The following is a 23743-nucleotide window of genomic DNA, read 5'->3' on the forward strand; positions in this document are numbered from 1 at the left end:
CTTCAGCAACTGATGTGAAGTTGTTTTGTAGGCTTCATTAGTTCATTTAGACATGCATTTAAAAAGTATAGAAGAATATCAATTAAGTTTACTTGGCATTGAAGTAAAAGTACTCATTTTGCTGAAAAAATGAAATGTGACTGGTATATTAAATACATGTAATTACAAATTATTTTAATAAAAATAAGTCTGGTAACCACTGAAAGTTTAATCTTTATTTATAAACTAATTATGCTATTTGATGTTGTGATGGAAAAAAAAAAAAATCTGAAAAGTAATAACTACTAAAGCTATCAATAAATGAAGTGAGCCAAGGTTCCTGTTCCTGCCACCCTCTTTATTGGTTTGCACTTAATCAGGCTGGATCAGATGTACCTGAGAGAGAACATAAGACATCATTAATTAACTGTTATTTATTTCAGTGAACTTTTATAAATGCTGCTAGAAGATCCCTGAACATTTTGTTTTTAGGTAATTTAACTTATTGCCGAGACTCAAATTTCAGTACTGTGCAGTTCAGTTTTTACTTTGATCTTATAAAAAAATCAGGGAGCCATTTCATTTTCAGTGAACTTTAAGAGATCTCTGCACTTTTTGTTTTTTATATAAAAAAACAACCAACCGTTTCAACCAAGATTCGCGTCAGAGTTTGTGTTATTCTACAAAAGTTCAAGGTCTTTGTATCACAGATTTTCAGTGTACAAAAACAAACAAACAGTATACTGTTGTATTCATTCTAATCCCAGGTGTGTTATTCTAAATTTTGACACCAAAATTTTAATTTTTACTGCAAATGAATATCGGTTCTAAATATATATATCTAAATATATCTACATATTGGTTTCCTTGACTACTAATAATCAGTATCGGTATCGACCCAAAAAAACCCATATCAGTCGATCCCTAGTTTTTACATGGATGTTGTAATGTAATGGAGGAACTTCATTACATGCAGGAGTTGGATTTGCCAACTTATATGAGAATGATCATTTCCAAATTGCCATTCAAGCTCAGGGAACGATGGAGAGCTAGGGCCCATGACATTATGGAAGCCTCCAGGGACAGAGCTCATTTCTATGATGTGGTTGCATTTCTTGAGAGGCATGTGAGAATCCTTTCTGACCCAATCTTTGGAGATATTGACGCTGTATCACCAAAACCTGTTAGCTTGAATACGACCAACAAGTTCAAGCTACAGTCAAGGAGTGGAGTTAAAGGAAGCAGTTTTGCCATTACAGTAACACCTATGGATGCTGTTGAAAATAAAGCTACTGCTAATGGCTCTAAGAAACAGGAAAGCCCAAGTTGTTGTTGTTCACATGCTCACCCTTTAGAGAAATGCCAGCAATTTAAAGGTAAGAAGCACAGAGACAAGATTCACTTTCTAAAGGAGAAAGGCATTTGTTTTGGATGCTTATGCACTGGACACATAAGCCAGGTCTGTAGTAAGCGCTTGATCTGTGAGGTTTGTGATCAACAACATCCCACTGTGCTCCATATCAAGAAGGCAAGTGTGGAATTGGAACTAACAAATGGGTCACCAAGAGTTAAACCATCAACTCTTCCTCAGACATGTGGGTGTACAGGGGCTGGAAAAGATCGCTGTATTCTTTCTATTGTGCCGGTGCAGGTCAAGTCCACCAAGGGAAATGAGGTTGTGCAGACCTATGCATTTTTGGACCCTGGAAGTTCAGCTACATTCTGTTCAGAAGATCTCATGCGGAAGTTGAACACCACAGGAAAAAGAACCCATTTTCACTTAAACGATGGGACAGGAAAAGGTTGTTCCTGCATACTCCTTATTGGGTTTGGAGTAGGGATGGGTCACAATTTTCGAATTTCGAATAGTCGTTTTTGTTTTTGAAAAATCGATTTTTTTTAATGCGACTACTACTATTCGCCGTCTTATTCCCCCCTTTATTTGACATGCAATTCAGCTTCTAACCGCACGAGGGCAGTATAGGATTGCTACAGCGGTGTGAGAAAAACTGTGAAACACCGTAGAACTTGGTGTATAAGTCGCACTTTTTTTCCCTTTTTTTTCATCTAAAAAGTTGGGTGCGGGTTATAGACCGGTGCGACCTATAGACCAAGGTAAATGCTGACATAGGTAATTTGACCCACAAGATGGCGCTACGTTAGGCTGACCAAACGTCCTCTTTTGCCCGGGGTGTCCGGGGGTCTTTTATAAACTGATGATAATGTCCGGTTTTCCGTGTGTTTGTGTGTGTGTGTGTTAGAGTGCGGCACGGGCAGCATATTTCTGTCCGAACCTGAATCGAGCCCGACATTATTTAATGACCAAAGCACTGAGTTTGTGTCACACAGTGGTTACAGGCTATTTAACAGGCCGGGCGTGCGCCATGGGTGGTCAGCTGCGGAGAGGGAGACCTCCGTGTTTGAGACGGGAGCGGGAGGCGGGAGGTTCGACGCTTCTAGCAAGAGGAGAGGTAGAAATAAAACTAAATAAGATAAAATAGGAAAAACCTGTCTCCCTCTTTTATTTTATTTTCAGCGTTTAATCAAGGCGGAGGCGAGGTCCAAGACTTCCAGCGAGGGGAGAGGTAGAAACAAACAGCCAATGTGTGTCTGTGTGTGTTATGTTCAGGTGTTGTCATGTAAATAACAGTGCCCAAGCAATAAACAGGACAGACAATAGGATTTTATTTATTTTTACACTACATTTTCACTGAAAGCTGACCGAATCCGACCCGAGCCCGAATACAATTTATAGCTACATTTTTGACCAAACCCGGCCGACCCGTCGGATACCATTGGGCTCAGATCGCCACACTCTAGTGTGTGTATGTGTCCCCTATTGGGGCCTATCTGAATTTCTGTCTTTGAGAGATATTATTTTGTAATATAACTGAATCTTCTATCCATACATATAAATTTTAAATATATTAAAATTATAAGGCATCTTTTGAGTAAACTGCGAGTATCATTTAAGTAGGTTATGTCGTGGCCGGCCGAGTGTCCTCTTTTTTGGAAATCAAAATATGGTCACCCTACGCTACGTAGTAATTTAAACTCATTCGTTTTTGGGATTTGAGTAAGCATATATAGTTACAGCCCACACTGTAATAAGGTACTGTAATGCTGTCTTCTTAAAAAAGAAAAAAGAAGTTCAACGTTAATTTAAACTCATTTTTATGGCTCAGATGTTGTTATACCGTAATTTTATTTCCTGAAGAGGTTGTTTGGAAAATTGCAATCTGAAAATTAACCAAAGCTGCTTAAGAGGTTATTGTGTTTTGAATGTGTTTCAAATTAAAAATAAATGGAAACAGTGTAGGAATAACTTGTATAACTTATTTATTAACAAATAGTAATATAAAACCTTGTTTTCCCTGTTTGAGACCTTAAAAAATAGACTGCGACTTATATGCCAGTGCGATTTATATTCTGAGTTTTACAGTAGTTGCCATGATTTTCGAATAGTGTTTTTGCTTGTGCTGCCCATCCCTAGTTTGGAGGTGTCTGGTCTTGAGGAAAACAACTTTTATCTTCTCCCAGAAGTCCTCGCACAGAAGAAGATGTCAGTTACTGCAGACAACATTGCTACTGCCGCAGATGTGAAAAGGTGGCCTCATCTGTCAAAAATCCATATCCCCAGCATAAAGGCCAATGTTGATCGGAACCAACGCTCCCAGGTTATTGGAACCATGGGAAATTGTCAACAGTTGTGGAGATGGCCCATACGCTATAAGAACAGTGTTGGGATGGGTTATCAATGGTCCTTTAAATGGAAATGGCAGCAGTGTTGACATGGGGCTTTCTTCTGTTGTGGTGAATAGGATTTCTGTATCCAACTTGGAAGTCATGCTGAACAAGCAGTATAACCACAACTTTAATGAAAAGACTTCAGAGGACAAAGAGATGACTAGGGAAGACCTCAGATTTATGGAAATCATGGAATCCTCTGCAACGCTACAGGATGAGAGGTACACTCTAAAGTTGCCCCTTAAGAAACCTGATGTCCTTTTACCAAACAACTTTAGTTGTTTTGGTTAGGAAGTTGAAACAGTTTTTGACCACTCACTCACTCACTCACTCACTCACTCACTCACTTGTTTAGCACTCACCTGGTCGCACACACGCCGAGGCAGCTTGTTGCTGCTGTCTGTAGATGTGAGGTGTAACCGGTTTTGAAGGTAATCGTCTGTGGTTTGGAGATCAATGGACGTGGAATAAATGGACCGAGTGTTCAACTGCAAAGATCATTTGGACTTTAATTCATTCAACAGGTAAAGTGCTGCATCAATTAATTCTTCCGTGGTGGAGCATCTCAGTGGCTTAAAGCATTGGCTTAGCCTCTACACAAGGTGTTGGGGCCCCTCCATAGGATCATCTGATGCAGAGAAAAAAAGTTCAACACAAATTTGTAGTCTTTTATTTCCCCAGCTTGGTTTTGATCTGACCTTTTTTTCTATCATATTTTCCTGTTCTGTGTGTCCCACTCCCTGACTTCATTTATTCTGGTTTATTTCCTGAATGTTGCATGATGTCTCTCCCTACTGGCTAACTTGGAGCTCAATGTTCTCTGCTTGTGTGAACATTTGTATTGCTACATCCAGCGTGAAGTTTCTTTGATAGCTCTGATGGAACTGGGCCCTCTCATGTGTGACATTCTTTGTGGTACAAAGCACTTATCAAACTTTTCCAAGATGGCGTCAGTAATGTGAATGATTTTATTGAATTCTCGTTCTTGTAGCCCATAGCATAAATTAATGTGCTCACGTGGACTTCCTCATTTGGCTTTGTTGATAGGCCTGTGGCCTTGTGCGTACAATCGTATCACAGCCGTGTTGATACACATTACAACAGCACTCCCTCTCGTGTGATATTGCTTAAATCCACATTATATGCAATAAACATTTTAGTGGAAGTGCTCTAACAAACTGACAGCTGTCTTGTGTAAGGAGTCACATTGTTAACTATAAACAAACAAACTTCCACTCACAAGAAGGAGGACATGAAAAGGTTTTATTCTGAGCAGGGGGTGACTCAATCTCAATCTCTACTCTCATCTAATGACAATAAAGCATACATATACAGATATCTGTCTATGGAGATTAGGGGTGATTTGATGCTTTGTGATATTTTAATGTGAGGGCAAAAATCGCTGTTCAAAGAAATGACTGACAGCGCATAACAGCAGTAAAGTTTCTGCACTGCTCTGTAATGCTGCACCTCCTCATCCACCACTTGAGACAAAGGCTTGGATGATGATGAGTGGTCCACTGGAAATAACTCTTCAAACAGTTCAGTCATTGGTGCTCTTTTGGCTGGAGGAGGACAATCACTCCTCCCTGGATGTCTGGACCTAACACACAAATACATAACACAATTGCAACATATTGTTTGATTAAATTTACTACAATCAAGTTTAAAAATATGAAATCCAGGAAAATAACATGAGTGAAGCAGGTTTACAGTTAAGCATTATTTTCTGACTATTTTTAATGCTGAATTTAATAACAGAATATCTGAATTAAATAACTGGATTAACACAGCACTTGAATTAATTCTTTAAGATTAAAACTAGGGGTGTCCCCGACTAAGAATTTTCATAGTCGAATCTGATTTGACAGATTTTTCCTTTAGCCGAATCATGTTGTTTTCCCCCTTATTGATTAATGAGCTCATTTGCGTCAGTTTCCGCTCCAGAGAAAAGAGCTAAAACACCCAAATAAACAAATTTAATTCTTTAGTTGGCATAATAAGATAATAATAATAAAAGTAAAAGGGTTATCATTTTATCTTTGTTCCTTTCACTTCATCAAGGTATGATGCTGTAGATGAGAGCAGACGCGCTGCCCAGCCGGGGACAGCCCTCCATTCCGAAATGCCACCGTTCCGAACCACCCCCACTCCGAAACTGATTTTCAAGTCCATATTGAGTTTCCTGCATCAAACACTGCTGCCCGCTCTTTAGCCGCACTCGCACAATTCTGAAATTCGTTGTACTACAAAAGCTTGAAATGAATGTTCAATTCATTGTTTTTTTATTGAAAATATGTCACTGTCTTCATTTACAGTCAGGCCCATAATTATTTGGACAATGATACAGTTGTCATCATTTTGGCTCTGTACACCACCACAATGGGTTTTAAATGAAACAATGAATACCTGCTTAAAGTGCAGACTCTCAGCTTTCATTTAAGGCTTTTTTCAAAAATGTATGTATGAACCGTGTAGGAATGACAACCATTTCTTCACACAGTCCCCCAACTTTAAGGGCTCATAAATATTTGGACAAACTAACATAAACATCCATTAAACAGTCAGTTTTAATACTTGGTTGCAAATCGTTTACAGTCAATGACTGCCTCAAGTGTTGGACACATAGACATCACCAGATGCTGGGTTTCTTCCCTGGTGATGCTCTGCCAGCCCTTTACTGCAGCCGTCTGCACTTCCTGCTTGTGTTTTGGGTGTTTTGCCCTCAGTTTTGGCTTCAGCAAGAGAAACGCATGCTCAGTTGGATTCAGGTCAGATGATATGACTTGGCCATTGCAGAACATTCCACTTCTTTGCCTTAAAAATGTCTTTGGTTGCTTTTGCAATATGCTTCAGGTCATTGTCCAACTGCACTGTGAAGCATCGTCCAATGAGTTCTGAAGCATTTAGTTGAATCTGAGCAGATAATGTAGCCCCAAACACTTCAGCTTTCGTCCTGCTGCTCTTGTAAGCAAGACAAGACTTCACTAGAATAAATACCGAGGGTTTATCACAAGATGCAAACCATTGGTTAGCCTTAAAAATGGAAGGCCAGATTAGAGTTTGTCAAAAACCATCTAAAAAGCCTGTACAGTTGTGGAACAGCATATTATGGACAGATAAAACAAAGATCAACTACCAAAATGATGGGAAGACGAGAAGGAAGAAGGGAAGGAACTGCTCATGATCCAAAGCACACCACCTCATCAGTGAAGCATGGTGGAGGTACTGTTATGTCATGGCCATGTATGGCTGCCAGTGGAACTGGTTCTCTTGTATTTATTGATGATGTGACTGCTGAGAAGAGCAGCAGGATGAAAGCTGAAGTGTTTGGGGCTACATTATCTGCTCAGATTCAACCAAATGTTTCAAAACTCATTAGACGATGCTTCACAGTGCAGTTGGACAATGACCTGAAGCATACTGCAAAAGCGACCAAAGACATTTTTAAGGCAAAGAAGTGGAATGTTCTGCAGTGGTCAAGTCATCTGACCTGAATCCAATTGAGCATGCATTTCTCTTGCTGAAGCCAAAACTGAGCACAAAACACCCAAAACACAAGCAGGAAGTGCAGACGGCTGCAGTAAAGGGCTGGCAGAGCATCACCAGGGAAGAAACCCAGCGTCTGATGATGCCTATGTGTCCGACACTTGAGGCAGTCATTGACTGTAAAGGATTTGCAACCAAGTATTAAAACTGACTGTTTAATTGATAATTATGTTAGTTTGTCCAAATACTTATGAGCCCTTAAAGTTGGGGGACTGTGTGAAGAAATGGTTGTCATTCCTACACGGTTCATACTACATTTTTGAAAAAAGCCTTAAATGAAAGAGTCTGCACTTTAAGCAGGTATTCATTGTTTCATTTAAAACCCATTGTGGTGGTGTACAGAGCCAAAATGATGACAACTGTATCATTGTCCAAATAATTATGGACCTGAGTGTATTATATAATTTCGCTAGCAGCAAACACATTTAAAAGGAGACGCTTGTCAAGTCTTTTTACGCGCACTGTCCATGGTGTTGAAATCCCCACTCCCTGCCGCACTCCCGGCCGCACTGGTCAGACAGACTAGTGATAATAAATAAATAAAAAATCAGAGTCTATCAAGAAAACAATCAGCAGTGAAATTTGTTTAAAGACATTTCAGGTAAACAAATAATCCTTCAAAAAAGTTTGATTTGAGAGCACATACCTCCTCCAAAGTGTTTGTTTATGTGCTCCGCCACCGTAAATCACCGTAGGCCTCGATGCTGCTCTGATGGTCCTACAGCGCACTCACTCACCTCAGCTTATTTGGATCAAGCAACTGGGTGATTTATTCATTCGTAGTAATGATTATGCCTGCTGATTAAACGCACGTGTCATTTTCAATTTTTTATTAACAGAAAATAGGTTGATGTTTGTATCAAAATAGGCTATAGATCATGAATTACTAGAAAACAAATACATTCTATGTCAGATCAAGATGTTCAGCAGCAGTGAGCACCCCCATATAGTCAGAATGGTACGGTCTTGTTTCATAACCACATTTTGCGATGATTCGACGGCGAGACTGGCAGTTGAATCAGACTTCTCCGAATCGAATCACCAAATCATCAACTATTCAGGGTCACCCCTAATTACAACTATCAAATAGACTTACCTGAACAGTCTCTGAACAGTCTTCCAGAATACTGTCAGTCAGAGTCTTGAAGATTGCATCACTGCTGCTGCTGCTCTCATCCAGGAAAGGGAAGGATTTGAAGCGAGGGTCAAGTGCAGTGCTCAGGTGAAGAAACTGAATCAGTGTGTGATCTGCATCAGGGTACCTGTCCTTGAAGTCATTTGAAATGGCAGTTTTGACCTCTTTCACTACTGCTGAGTCAGAGTCACTGTGCTTCATGGAGGCCAGTATTCTGTGTTTCAGTGGGATGATCATTGAAACAGTTGGAATCTGATCAGTGCTCATGATGGTCGTCACGGTTTTCAGGGGTTTAAGAACCTGGATCACGGGGGCGTTGACTTGCTGATTTTCCACTCTGTCACAGCCGCTTCCAGTATTTCTGCCAAATTCTCAGTTGTGTGGCTCTCGTACACAGTGCGTGTTTGGAGGACGGTGTTCGCAATTTGCCAATTCTCCATGATAAAGTGCGCGGTTACGGTCATGTAGCTTTGTGTGGCACAGGACGTCCATCCATCAGTGGTGATTGCGATGGATTCAGCAGCATTTAATTCTTCCTTTACTTTACCATTTGCTTCCTCAAAGAGTTTAGGTAGCACATTTTGGGAGAAATGTGCCCGGCTTGGCAGTACGTAACGGGGCTTGAGCACACTGATCAAATGCTTAAACCCCTCATCCTCGACCACTGAAAATGGGCTCATGCCCAGCGACATGAAAATCTCAATGCCCCTCGTAATTTTTGAGCCCGGTCAGAATTGGCTGGCAACTTTATTTGAAATAAATTTGGCAGAGTAGACTGTGCCTGTGTTTTCTTCCGTGCCCCACTTAAATTAATTTCAGGATGATGTCTTTGAAGGTGCATTAACATGTTCAACGTGTTGCCCGTGACTTGGGGAAGTTTTTTGAAGCACTTACGGCAAATAGTCTGGGTCTTGTCGTCAACGCGATTTACATCTCTGTTCTCAACGGGGTAGCCAAAATGCTCCCATACTGCTTACCTAAATGAGCTTGGAGGGTCTGCAGTTTCAGGGTTATTAGCCATGTTTCCTCCTCTTCTCCGCTCTGCTTTCCTCACGTAGTTGAACTAACATTAGCGGTAGCCACAGTTTTGCTCACTCCAGTCAGATGACCGTCACCGGAAAAAGTAGTCACATGACACGCAGTTGGAGGAGGCTTGATGAAGAAATTTATCTTCAATCTAGGCTTACGTTTTTTTAAATTAAAGCCACAGTGTGTAGGAATTTCTCCCATCTAACGCTGAAATCATATATTGCATTCAAAGAGATGCCGCACTCTAGCGTCTCACTGTTTCAAACACGTATTGCAACAACTGTAGCCGCTGTGTACCAAAAAGCTATGATAACACTGATGGAACCATGTCATCCGATACTACATGGAGTATTCATTCAGGCTCCTACACAGACACACGCAATGCGAGTTGACAAACCCCCTCCTCGCCATGCTGGCTGTGTTTACAACGTAGGACTGTTGGGGCAGATGTAAATTGAAACAAACCAATCACGTCTTGTCCTTTGACAACTGACAAGTGGCTCAACCTCACACACCTCATTCCCTCTCCTCGCATTACTGCGCCGCTAACAGCTGTTAGTGGCCAGCGGCACTACTGCCGCATAATAAAGTCCCACTCTTTGAGCATAATGCAGGATCATGTATTATGCAGCATCACAGGAGACGGAATCCTCGTCGTCAAGAAAGCGCAAAAGGGAATCAAAAAGGCAGCGTGACCGGCGAATTAAAAAAACAAGGGTCAGCATTGGGGTTGCCTTTCCCAGGTGGAGAGAGCTGCTGAAGGAGAAAGGTAATACAATCACAGGCCAGCGCTAACAGCGGCTAGCGGCTAACAGCTAACAGCGGTGCAGTGATGCGAGGAGAGGGATGAGGCTGTTAGTGACTGGCCGCTAACAGCGGCTAACAGCGGCTAACAGCCAACAGCGGCGCTGGCCTGTGATTGCATTACCATTCTCCCTCAGCAACTCTCTCTACCTGGGAAAGGCTACCCTGATGTGGGCCTTCGTTTTTTTAATTCGCCGGTCACGCTGCCTTTTCTATTCCCTTTTGCTCTTTCTTGGCAACAAGGATTCCGTCTCCCATGATGCTGCATATGCATGATCCTGCATTATGCTCAAAGAGTGGGACTTTGTTTCAAATTTGCCAGGGTAGTAGCGAAGCGCCTCTTGCTCCTCTCCTTCGGCTCCTCAGTCATGCAGTGCTGGCCTGGCTCTCAACGAAAACGCCGAAGGCGGTGCTGTATGTCCCTTGCTGGCGGGTGTATTCTCAAGATGGCGAAACGTAATGGAACCCCACAGACGACTTACCCGCACAATGTACAAACAAATCCGAAATTCTCCTTTTACGAGAATAAGTCAGATTATTGGTGGAGGTAATAGTACACCAGTGATGACATATTTATGAATGCAGACATCAAGTTTTGCCAATAAACAACTGAAAATGTTACACAATGTCCCTTTAACTTAAGATGATAATACTACTACTACTACTACTACTAATAATAATGATAATAATAATAATAATAATAATAATAATAATAATAATGATGATAATAATAATGATGATGATGATGATGATGATCGTCATCATCATCATCATTATTATTATTATTAAGTTTGGCAGCACTGTGAGTTCATGGCTGTATCTGGATTGGAGGCACAAACTCTGGGAGTTGGAAGGGGTGTGTCGTGGTTCCGCCATTTCAAAGGCGACACAGGTTCGTGTCTTAGAGTTTTGCGATTTCGGTTTCGATATGTGTATCGTTACAGGCTTACTAAAAACAAGATAAACACTTTTCACATTTGTGGCACCCCCTAGTGGCAGAATATGGCAGATTGCTTAGCAAAACTTGGACATGGCATTCAAACATGCACACAAGTTTTAGTACAACTGGTCAAGCTGTTTTTGATTTATGAGCTTTTATGTAAAATTGAACTTTAAGTCAAAGGTTTTAAAATGTAGAATTTCCAAACAGACTGACGTATCAAACTTTCCTTGTAAAATTGGTTGTGATATCACCACCCTGAGGTCAGCTAGTGTCATTCTTTGTGTGTGAGTTGTGGGTGGAATTTGCAGTCTACCTGCCAAATTTAATGACTTTTGGGGTTATGATATCTTATGCACAAACATGTAGTGGAGAAAAATACGAAGACAGACAGAAGAATAATGAGAACCAAAACAAGAGTGCTCTAGCAGTGAGTTGTTGCTTGGATCCTCAATGGAGAAAACTTTTCGCAGAGTCAAGTTTTTCATGTGTGTATACGTATGTGAACATGTGTGAATATGGAAGTTAGAAAGCAGTGTTTATATTTAGTACTCAACTGAAAATGTGACATGACTTTCTACCATTGTTAAAGTGGGGTCAGTAGATCATACTGAAAGACATCTGCTATTTTTCAAATGTATGTTTTCAATGCCCAGAGAACCACAAAAAGAATTCATCCATATCCACTGTATTGAGCTGTTGTTGGAAATTAAAATGATCTTATGGCTAGATACCACTGGAACATAATTTTTGTGATTCAAGTGAACTGAATCTTTATTGTTACTTGGCAGTATAATTGAAAACTATAGACTCGTTTGGAAAATCGACCACTGACCTGTGTATATGCTGGAAAGAGGCTGTCAACTAGGGTTGGGCGATAATATGGTAATAAGGTACCCCGCGGTATCTAAAAATAGCAACGGTATCAGTTTCATTACTGTCATTTAAAAAAAATCTGCTGCGCATATAGGCCTATAGGAGCCTGATATAATATTAAATATAATTTATTTAAAGAGGCAACAGATAGGATTCATTTTTTTTTTAGCTTGGCGCCACCTAGCGTCAGCTAGTATAGTGGACACTATATTAAATAAATGAGTAAAGAGACCGAGCAACAATTATCAGATTTATCTGAAGAAAAAAACAAATAGTAATGCAAATAATTATACCAGAATGCACAGTACCAGTACAAACAGCTCCCAGTAAATGATACCAATATGTACAGTATCAGTTCAAACAACAGTAGACACGTAAGGGATTATGTATAGTGAGCCGGTGACTGTTGAAAAATAACTCCCGACAGGGGAATGGAACCCCCGATGCGCAGCAGAGTTATTTTTGGTTATCTCTGGTCTAGCTAACATTTAGCCGTGTTACTTACTGATCCATTACAAAGAAAGCTAGCTGGACACCGGTTTTGAAGCCTCTTTGGTCACGGAGCTCCCCTCCATCTCTTGAACGCCTGACTGAGGTTTACTCTTGTTTTTCCTCTTCTTTTATCACTCTCCTTTTTGTGCATCCCCGCCTCCTCAGACAGATTAGCTGGTTTTCTTTTGGGAGGCCGTTTTTCACTTATCTCCAAACTTTGTCCGTCTGCCATTGTGCTCCTGATTCAACTATCTCATGCCCCGGCCAGTTCCTCATAAGGACCAGCTCCAGTCCCTGATTGGCTGACCAACCAGTTTGGCAATACTTGACGCATTTCCTGCCGTAAAGCAGATTTTTTCCGCAAAAATTCGTCCCCTGTGGCAGAAGCTTATTGCAAAGTCACTAAGTAACCTATGTAAACACTGATAGTCTCATTTTACTGTGTATACTACCCTGTGCAACCCACATTATTTTCATAATGATATACAGTACAGGCCAAAAGTTTGGACACACCTTCTCATTCAGTGCGTTTTCTTTATTTTCATGACTATTTACATTGTAGATTCTCACTGAAGGCATCAAAACTATGAATGAACACATGTGGAGTTATGTACTTAACAAAAAAAGGTGAAATAACTGAAAACATGTTTTATATTCTAGTTTCTTCAAAATAGCCACCCTTTGCTCTGATTACTGCTTTGCACACTCTTGGCATTCTCTCCATGAGCTTCAAGAGGTAGTCACCTGAAATGGTTTTCCAACAGTCTTGAAGGAGTTCCCAGAGGTGTTTAGCACTTGTTGGCCCCTTTGCCTTCACTCTGCGGTCCAGCTCACCCCAAACCATCTGGATTGGGTTCAGGTCCGGTGACTGTGGAGGCCAGGTCATCTGCCGCAGCACTCCATCACTCTCCTTCTTGGTCAAATAGCCCTTACACAGCCTGGAGGTGTGTTTGGGGTCATTGTCCTGTTGAAAAATAAATGATCGTCCAACTAAACGCAAACCGGATGGGATGGCATGTCGCTGCAGGATGCTGTGGTAGCCATGCTGGTTCAGTGTGCCTTCAATTTTGAATAAATCCCAAACAGTGTCACCAGCAAAACACCCCCACACCATCACACCTCCTCCTCCATGCTTCACAGTGGGAACCAGGCATGTGGAATCCATCCGTTCACCTTTTCTGCGTCTCACAAAGACACGGCGGTCGGAACCAAAGATCTCAAATTTGGACTTATCAGACCAAAGCACAGATTTCCACTGGTCTAATGTCCATTCCTTGTGTTTCTTGGCCCAAACAAATCTCTTCTGCTTGTTGCCTCTCCTTAGCAGTGGTTTCCTAGCAGCTATTTGACCATGAAGGCCTGATTCGCGCAGTCTCCTCTTAACAGTTGTTCTAGAGATGGGTCTGCTGCTAGAACTCTGTGTGGCATTCATCTGGTCTCTGATCTGAGCTGCTGTTAACTTGCGATTTCTGAGGCTGGTGACTCGGATGAACTTATCCTCAGAAGCAGAGGTGACTCTTGGTCTTCCTTTCCTGGGTCGGTCCTCATGTGTGCCAGTTTGGTTGTAGCGCTTGATGGTTTTTGCGACTCCACTTGGGGACACATTTAAAGTTTTTGCAATTTTCCGGACTGACTGACCTTCATTTCTTAAAGTAATGATGGCCACTCGTTTTTCTTTAGTTAGCTGATTGGTTCTTGCCATAATATGAATTTTAACAGTTGTCCAATAGGGCTGTCGGCTGTGTATTAACCTGACTTCTGCACAACACAACTGATGGTCCCAACCCCATTGATAAAGCAAGAAATTCCACTAATTAACCCTGATAAGGCACACCTGTGAAGTGGAAACCATTTCAAGTGACTACCTCTTGAAGCTCATGGAGAGAATGCCAAGAGTGTGCAAAGCAGTAATCAGAGCAAAGGGTGGCTATTTTGAAGAAACTAGAATATAAAACATGTTTTCAGTTATTTCACCTTTTTTTGTTAAGTACATAACTCCACATGTGTTCATTCATAGTTTTGATGCCTTCAGTGAGATTCTACAATGTAAATAGTCATGAAAATAAAGAAAACACATTGAATGAGAAGGTGTGTCCAAACTTTTGGCCTGTACTGTATATAGGCAAAAATGCTGTCTGTTGCTTCTTTAATGCGTAAATAACGAGGGCTTGTCCAGCACCTATGTATGTGTGATTGAGTTTTCAATTTAATACTATTACAATTTAAAAATAATAGTAGGCTATAATGTTTCTCTTATAACTGCCCTTAACTGTTGTCGGGACATTTGATAAAGTTTTTGGATGTGACCTCGTCACGTTACAGCTCGGACGCGAGAAAGAGAAGAAAAGATGGCAAGCCACACATCAAGCGAGTTTGTCCCTAAAAAAAAAACACCACTTCACAACTTCTGCAAGCAGCAGCAGCAGGTCCAGTGTCCATCAGAGTGGAGGAGGGAGAAGCGCAACCCCAACCACTGGAAAAAACAGATGACTCTGGGCCGTCACCTTCAAAGAAAAGCCGATGCAGTGGCAAGTCAGCTCGGCACCATACAGGAGCGAGCAGGAGCAGAGATAACTGCCTGTTGTCGCGAGCCTGTTATTCAGGGAGTTGTCAATCCACTACGTGCCCTGCTCCAGCTGGAAAGAGTAAACATGCTGGTTTTTCTGGCGAAAAACCTTGAATAGTTTTGAAGCATAGGATGCTGCTATAGTTATCATTATATTTTGTTTTTATTTCATTTTCAATGAGGAGTAGACTGTTCTGATGGACAAAACAGTTGGGACTTGGAGAGGGTGAACACTTCAAACTAAAGGTAGGCTCTAAAAATACGGACTTTACCCGTCGCGGTCTGAGGATATGCTGTATAGCACACATTTTCGCTATTGCCTTTGTTGTGTATTGTTACTTTTTTATTATTTGATAAGCCTATAAGTATTCGATGTTATAGGGCTGTGTTTTAATTTAATGATTTGTGTCGATTACTGTACTGGAAGTGGACTGTAGCCCACAGACAATTTGTTGTTATTCCATTCTGTTTGGTTGACTGCTGCATTTGCACTTTTATAAATATTTGTTAATAAAAGTTGTTAATGTTATACATGTTTTGTTGTTATTTTTCAGTATTCTTTTTTTTTTCTTTTTTTTAAATATTTTTTTCGGGCATTTTTAGCCTTTAATGGATAGGACAGACAAACGTGAAGGGGGGAGAGAGAGAGGGAGTGACATGCAGCAAAGGGCCACAGGCTGGAGTCGAACCCGTGCCGCTGCGGCAACAGCCTTGTACGTGGGGCGCCTGCTCTACCACTAAGCCACCGACGCCCCATTTTTCAGTATTCTTAGGCCTATGTAATGTTTGCTATTCTGTTTCTGAACGGTATAGACGCAAGCCGACATTTTGGCGACTCCTTCTGAGCCTTTTAAAGTAATTTTTAATTAGTCACGGTAATACCGTATACCCCTGGAAAATGTGGGGAAGGTTTAACGGTAACAAAATTTGGATACCGCCCAATTCTATTGTCAACATTATATCTTAAAGCCAGATTTATCCAAATACAACACTGTATTTGATGTAATAAATATGATGATGTCTCTGAGTGGCTCTGACGTGTACTTGTTCCCCAGTTCACCATCTGTTGGATCCCACGGAGCCGGGAGGTGCATCAGTCTTGGAGTTCCTCTGTTATCAGCACCCTGAATGCCCTGCTGTACTCCCTTCCTCTGATGTTCAGACTCAGACCTGACATGGTGAGTGGACCCATTTCCTAGATGTTCTTACACAGTATACCTGTGAACACGTACACAAAAACACAGTACTGACAGAGTACTACATACCAGGTAGGGACAGTCTACTGAACATATGTTCTTTTTTGCGGTCGCTCCCTGTCCAGCCCCCTGGCAGCACGGGAGGGGCTCTGGTGGGTCTGTTCTCTGAGGGCCTCCCTCCCTCCCTCTTTGGAAGAACGACAAATAAATACATTAAAGGTTTTAAAGAATGTGTAAGCAAATCAAAGAAAACAAAGGAGTGTTACTTCTCAGTGGACAGACTCCGTCCAAAGTTGTCTGGGAGTGGTTAAAAGCAGGACCAAAGCATCTGCAGCAAGCCAGCACCCTCCTGTGGGCCTGGGAGCAGCTCAAGGCAAGTTTTGTTAGATCATCTGTCCTCAAGGTAAAGTCGGATCCTAAAGTGTGTTCTAGTTCTAAATCTACTTTTTTCGACCATGGCATGTCTGTTCTTGGAGGACCCTGTGGACGAAGAGGCAGTGTTACTGAGGAGGGAGTTACGCATTTGTCCGGAGATTATTCACAGGCCCAGAATTGACGTATTGATGTATTATCATTTCCAGACTGGCAAACCAGAATGGAATTGACTGGCAAACCAGAATGGAATTGACCTGGATAAATGAGAATATCCACAGACTTATCATTTCCAGAACATTTTCTTTTTTAACAGTACCGTTTCACATCACAGTCCATCATTTATATCCATAACCTCATCCGTCGTGACATAACCAACATCACCAACCGTGAACGTGCACTTTCATCTACCCAGATTCTTTGTGTTGCTCTTCGTTTTTTTGGCAAAAACAGGAGTTTTCTGTATAATATCGGAGATGCAGAAAATATCAGTAAGGCCACTGTCTGCAGAGCCGTGAGAAAAGTGTCCCTAGCTCTGAAACGTCTATTAAACTCTTTTTTTGTGTTCCCTGGACATAAACCTGTGAGGGTCATCAAGGAGGAGTTCCACAGGATTGCAGGTGAATGATGTAGAAATCAGTTAAAATGTATGATTATAAATCATATTCAGTTAATGACATGGTGCTGCACTCTCAGACTGGGATTAGTCATTTTAATTTCTTTTAGGATTTCCCGGTGTGATAGGGTGCATTGATGGAACCCACATTCCCATCATTGCTCCTTCACAAAGTGAAGGAGACTATGTGCATATGAAGTCCATTCACAGCATTAATATGCAGGTAGATTGTCTCAAAATGTCAGACTGCATCACACTGCAAAAACTCAAAATCATACCAAGAATATGTGTCTTATTTCTAGTCAAAATGTCTCATTTTTAGTCAAAACAAATCATACCTTAAAGTAACTTGTTTTTGGACAATTTCCACTTGTTTCAAGCATGTTTTCACTTGAAAAATAATTAGGTGGGATTGCATCTAAGTGAACTAAATCTTAGCTTTAATACCATTCCACCTGTTTGCGTCTGTAGCCTAATGTTATTGTGATTGCATAAATGTATGAGTCCTGAGTGCGCATGCGCCGCGGTGTATGCAGCCTGTTCCAGTCGCTCCTGCTTACTTTAACTTTGTTTTCTACTTTTTTCCTCTCTTCTTTATCTTACTTGTTCTGTTTTTACTTTAGTTATTTATTAAGCTACGTTCTCTCTAATCATGCTTGTGTGGAGAGTTTTTGTTGTTTTGCTTGTGGTGGAATCGCTCCTTTTACTCTGCCACTCGACCGTCGCTCAGCAACACCGCATTGTTTACTCCAGGGATCAGCTGATGGAGCTGAAGCCGGCCGGCTTGGCTATGGTGAGGGAGGATATCCCTGCTGAACTTTGGAGGAAAACACACTGGGGATGCAGAGGGAAAAGATCGCTACGGCGGCGGAAAGGAGCGAAACACCGGAAACTTATGGAGAGGAAGACATACAAGCCGTGTCTCCCATCTATCATCATGGGCAACATGAGATCACTGAGGAATAAGATGGACGAGCTTACAGCGCTAACCCGGAGTCACCAGGAATACCGGGAGTGTAGTCTGATGATTTTCTCAGAGTCATGGCTACACATGGATGTTCCTGACCACAATGTTTCCACCATGGGTTTCCACACTGTCCGGGCTGACAGGGACTGCACCAAGAGCGGTAAGCGTAAAGGAGGTGGGCTTGCTGTTTACGTGAACAACAGGTGGTGCAATCCTGGTCACATCACAGTCAAAGACCGCATCTGCAGCCCGGATATTGAACTGTTAGCTGTGGGCCTCCGTCCTTACTATTTACCCCGTGAATTCTCACATGCTATTGTAGTGGCTGCGTATATTCCCCTGTCCGCTAACCCGACGTCGGCATGTGACGTCATCCACTCTACAATAGCCGGACTACAGACTGCACACCCGAGTGCTCTCATTTTAATCTCGGGTGACTTCAACCATGTCTCTATTAAAAAGACACTCCCGAAATTCACCCAGTATGTGACCTGTAAAACCAGAGAGGAGAAGAGCCTGGACCTGCTGTATGCTAATGTAAAGGACGCATACACCTCCACATCCCTTCCCCCGCTGGGTAGATCAGATCACAACTTGGTGCTTCTCACCCCCTGCTATGTGCCCCTAGTGAAGAGGCTGCCTGTGACCACAAAGACAGTGAGGACATGGTCAGAGGACTGCTATGAGGCACTGCAGGGCTGTTTTGAGGTGACTGACTGGAATGTACTCTGTGAGCCACATGGAGAGGACATTGATGGGCTTACTGAGTGCATTACAGACTACATTAATTTCTGTGTGGACAGCATTGTCCCAGCAAGGACTGTGCATTGCTACCCAAACAACAAGCCTTAGGTAACAAAGGACATCAAAGCCGTACTCAACCAGAAGAAGAGGGCTTTCAGAGGTGGCAACAGGGAGGAGCTGAGGGACATTCAGAGGGAGCTGAGTGCAAAGATCAATGAGGCTAAGGACGGCTACAGGAGGAAGCTGGAGAGGAAACTCCAGCAGAATAACATGAGGGAGGTCTGGAGTGGTATGAGGACCATCACCGGTTACAGACCAGCTATCAGTAGAGCTGATGGTAGTGTGGCTAGGGCCAATGAGTTAAATCTGTTCTTCAATAGGTTTGACACTGCTGCCCCGGCCCCTGTTGGCTCTCCTGCTGACTGTCTCCAGCCACCACCACTTCTGACCCCCCCTCCTCCTCCTGATAGCACCTCATCCAACTTGGTGAGCCCCTCACACCCACCCCACTTTGTCTCATGGTGTGAGCTGAACCACCTGCAGCTCAACACAACAAAGACAAAAGAGCTGGTGGTGGATCTGAGGAGAACGAGGACACCAGTGACCCCTGTTTCCATCCTGGGGCATAACGTGGACATCGTAGAACACTACAGGTATCTGGGTGTGTTCATTGACAATAAACTGGACTGGACTAAGAACACTGAAGTCCTTTACAAGAAGGGACAGAGCCGCCTCTATTTTCTGAGGAGGCTCAGCTCCTTTAACATCTGCCGGACTATGCTGAGGATGTTTTATGAGTCTGTGGTGGCCAGTGCTATTCTGTTTGCTGTGGTGTGCTGGGGCAGCAGACTGAGAGTAGCCGATGCCAACAGACTCAACAAGCTGATCAGAAAGTCCAGTGACGTTGTGGGGGTGGAGCTGGACCCTTTGACAGTAGTGTCAGACAGGAGGATGCTGTCGAAGGTGCGGGCGATACTTCAGCATGGCTCTCACCCTCTCCACAACGCTCTGGTCGAACTGAGGAGCACCTTCAGCCAGAGACTGATTGCTCGTAAATGCACCACTGAGCGCCACAGGAAGTCATTCTTACCTGTGGCCATTAAACTGTACAACTCCTCCCTCTGATGATCGGACTCATTTGGCTATTTATAAAACAAAACACACAATATAATTACTCATTCTTATTTCATTTATAACGCTACAACCATTTCATTGTATATTGTATATATTTCAGATTGTCTGCTTTACTATTTCATTATTTATTTTATTTTATTGTCTACTTTAATATTTTATTTTATTTTATTTTATTTTATTTTAATGTCTACTTTAATATTTTATTTTATTTATTTCATTGTCTATTTTAGTATCTTATTTATATCTTCATCTTTAGCTCTTGTTTCCATTCATGCTGTGTTTCTATTTCTACTTTGCACGGAGCATTGGAACAAAAACAATTTTCCCCCGGGGATTAATAAATGAATCTGAAATTTAAACTTTCGCATTGACTCGAGCAGTAATTTTCTCCCACGCCGACTCCTGTTCCTTCGCTGCTGCAGCCGTGTTACTCTTCTTCCTGAAAACAGCTTCAAATTCGCTGTATGAGCACATTACAAGAAAAGGTCTGCATTTTTTACTCCTCTGGAGTTGGAGTAAAAAATGCAGACCTTTTCTTGTAGCTTGTTGCCATGGTGAATCGTGGTATCGGGGCTCCATTGATGATGGCTTTTTAAAGTTGTGATGCACGCACTTAAAGTACAACTTCGGTATTTTTCAACCTGGGCTCTATCTCCCCATGTGTATGTGTGTGAATGATTCATGGGTACCACTCGTTCTAAAATTGGTTCAGTATTGAGGCGCGAAATGAGCTAAAACGGTAATGGGGGCAAATGCGTCCTGTATAAAAGTGCTTTTTTTCGCCACTGACCGGTTCAGATCGCCAGTGCTATCTCTGTAGATAGCATATTGTAGCGGCCCTGGGGCAGTGGTGAGTGTGAATGAGTGGAGTCAGCTGTCAGTCAGTGTTGGAGCAGAGCGGGGGAGTGTGTCTCTGCTTGGTACTGTAAGTGAGTATGTGTGTATGAAGTGTGTGTTTTTTCGCCACTGACCGGTTCAGATCGCCAGTGCTATGTCTGTAAATAGCATACTAACTTAGCCTTTCCCTTACCTCTGGGCTGTGAGACGTCACGAGCTTTGCTCCACTGTGTCTGTAGCTCTCTCTACTCGTGGGACAGACGTTTTCTTGAGGAAGAGGTGTTTCGGGATTGGATGTCTTCTCTTCTTCGGCTGGCAGTAGTCATCTTGGGAGAAGTGAGCACTGCAGACCCGATGGTCTGCAAGGCGCAGTGTCTGGAGAGGAATGTTAGCATCCATTTGTAGCACAACTAGCCACAACTTCAGCATCTCGCCGTCCGACAAAGGCAGCCTATGAAAGCTGTAACTTACGGGGTGTTGTGTGACATCCTGTTCTTGCATTCGGGAAAAAGGCCCGTTTATTTGAGCACTCCAAAAACTCCAGTAACACTCCAGGGGGTAGCATGTAAAAGACTCCGTCCTCTGACTCTTCTAGCGTAACACACACTTCACACACACATACTCACTTACAGTACCCTGCGGCGACCTCTCTGCTCCAACACTGACTGACAGCTGACTCCACTCATTCACACTCACCACTGCCCCAGGGCCGCTACAATATGCTATCTACAGAGATAGCACTGGCGATCTGAACTGGTCAGTGGCGAAAAAAAGCACTTTTATACGGGATGCATTTGCCCCCATTACCGTTTTAGCTCGTTTCGCGCCTCAATACTGAGCCAATTTTAGAACGAGTGGTACCCATGAATCGTATGCACACATACACATGGGGAAATAGGGCCCAGGTTGAAAAATACCGAAGTTGTCCTTTAACTCAGAGTGAACAAACTGTGTTGATTGAACCGATTGAAATCACCTGTTCTGAAACCTGTAACCAAGAGTTTCCCATCTCAGAGTTACTCAACTCAGAGTTCAGGGTTAGGCTCAGAGTTTGTTGAACCTCCTTTCTGAAATGGACCCCTGGATACCTTGTGTGTGTAATGTCAACAAACTCCACACACTACAGGAGAGGTAGTCACGTCCACAGGCACACACGTTTAACATTTATTTACATCAAATCGCAGCCTTTTATGTGGTTATGTAATCGCACAGCCTGACATTGCGATTGCGATTAGATTAATCGTGCAGCACTAATTATTGTGGCGATCTACATTCCACCACAAGCGAAGACAGAGGCTGCCCTGTTGGATCTCTCAACTCATTGTTGCTGAAGACTTCAGTTAGGTGAGCCTTAAGAAGGTTATGCCTGACCTTCATTAACATATTGACTGCACCAGAAGGGGAATACGGACACTGGACCACTGTTGTATGCCATTCAGAAGCGGCTACAGAGCAGAATCGACCATGTAGCCATCCTGTTGAGATCAAAGTATGCATTCGTATACTACAGCACATGCTGCCAGTGACGTGAGAGGTCTTAAATGGTCAGGCCAATCAGAAGCTGCCCTGCAGTCTGCACTACATAATACAATGTGGAGCAAGTTCCAGGACACCACCATCAATGTCACTGATGCCATCCATGAACTCACCGAGTCTGTGGTGGATGTCATCTGTAAAGCTACAGAATAGTGTTGTCACGGTACCAAAATTGGGACCCACGGTATGATACCAGTGAAAGTATAACGGTTCTGAGTAGTATCACGATACCACAGCAAAAATTAGGCAGATGTCCCTTTGTCATTTGTAACAAGATAAATCTATAAAACATCAATGATTTTTCAATGGAATAAATTACTTATTGACTTATTCATACTTCAAAAACAGCATCAATAAGTGATTAACATAGGGGGGATCAAAATAAAATAAATAAATAAAATAAAAATCAACCAGCCTCCTCTGATAAGTTAAGAACAGTCCCTTCAGTGCGGTGAGGTTTGTGGAACGTTACCTGCCACAAAGAGAGAAATGTGAACATCTCGTTTCTCCTCTGACATGTCACATACCTGTGTGCCGCCACGGCTCATCTGTTCAGGTACTTCTGGGCAGTCATGACACCAACGAAGAGGAAATTATTGGACCTGGAGCCAGGCTTCTCAGTCGCTGGTAAACTGCCATCTTGCGGGGGCCATAGTGCTCCACCGTATTCCTGTGTGTGACCCCCATTCAACTCACAACCGGCAGGATTCGCCTTTCATTTCTGCTGCTGGTTGAAATCTGTCCTCGCACAGCGTGCTCCTGAATGATGTCTTTTGCTCGCACAAAACTATTTTTAGTCTCAAATGCGAGGCCGCCGTTATTGGAATGGTGCATGGACACTCACCCTCTTGCGATTGGACTTTGAACTTATCCCACAGTAGTGGTACCGTGAGGTACCGTGGTACTACGGTACTCCAACCTTATGGTATCATATGTACTGTGGTGTTTTAGTACCACAGTCTACCGTTGGTACCAGTAGACTGTGCAACACTACTACAGAAGCAACTATCTCCCTTCTGAGCATGATGTTTGGAGGGCTTTCAAATGTGTGAACACCATGAAAGCAGCAGGACCAAATGGTATTAGTTAGGGATGCATGATAACTTTTTTTTCCCCACCAATACCGATAACCGATAACTTCCTGCTTCTCATAACCGATGCCCATAACCGATAACATTTTTAATAGTTTATATACACACCTGATTTAAAGAAAGGCAAAGGTGT

General features: G+C 42.5%; 1 protein-coding gene across 3 annotated transcripts in view; it reads left to right on the top strand.

Moving 5' to 3' along the window:
* The window catches only part of alg14 (ALG14 UDP-N-acetylglucosaminyltransferase subunit), a 63111-nt gene that overhangs the window by 15651 nt on the left and 23717 nt on the right, over nucleotides 1–23743 (top strand). For 2 of the 3 annotated variants that reach the window (XM_078162784.1, XM_078162783.1), the window contains exon 3: nucleotides 16173–16295. The exons of the other annotated variant lie outside the window; for it this stretch is intronic. In XM_078162784.1, coding sequence (XP_078018910.1) covers nucleotides 16173–16295 — 123 coding nt within the window. The remainder of the gene's footprint in view (nucleotides 1–16172; nucleotides 16296–23743) is intronic. 3 annotated transcript variants of the gene reach the window in all.

Source organism: Epinephelus lanceolatus, chromosome 20 (assembly GCF_041903045.1).
Source record: "Epinephelus lanceolatus isolate andai-2023 chromosome 20, ASM4190304v1, whole genome shotgun sequence".
NCBI lineage: Eukaryota > Metazoa > Chordata > Actinopteri > Perciformes > Serranidae > Epinephelus > Epinephelus lanceolatus.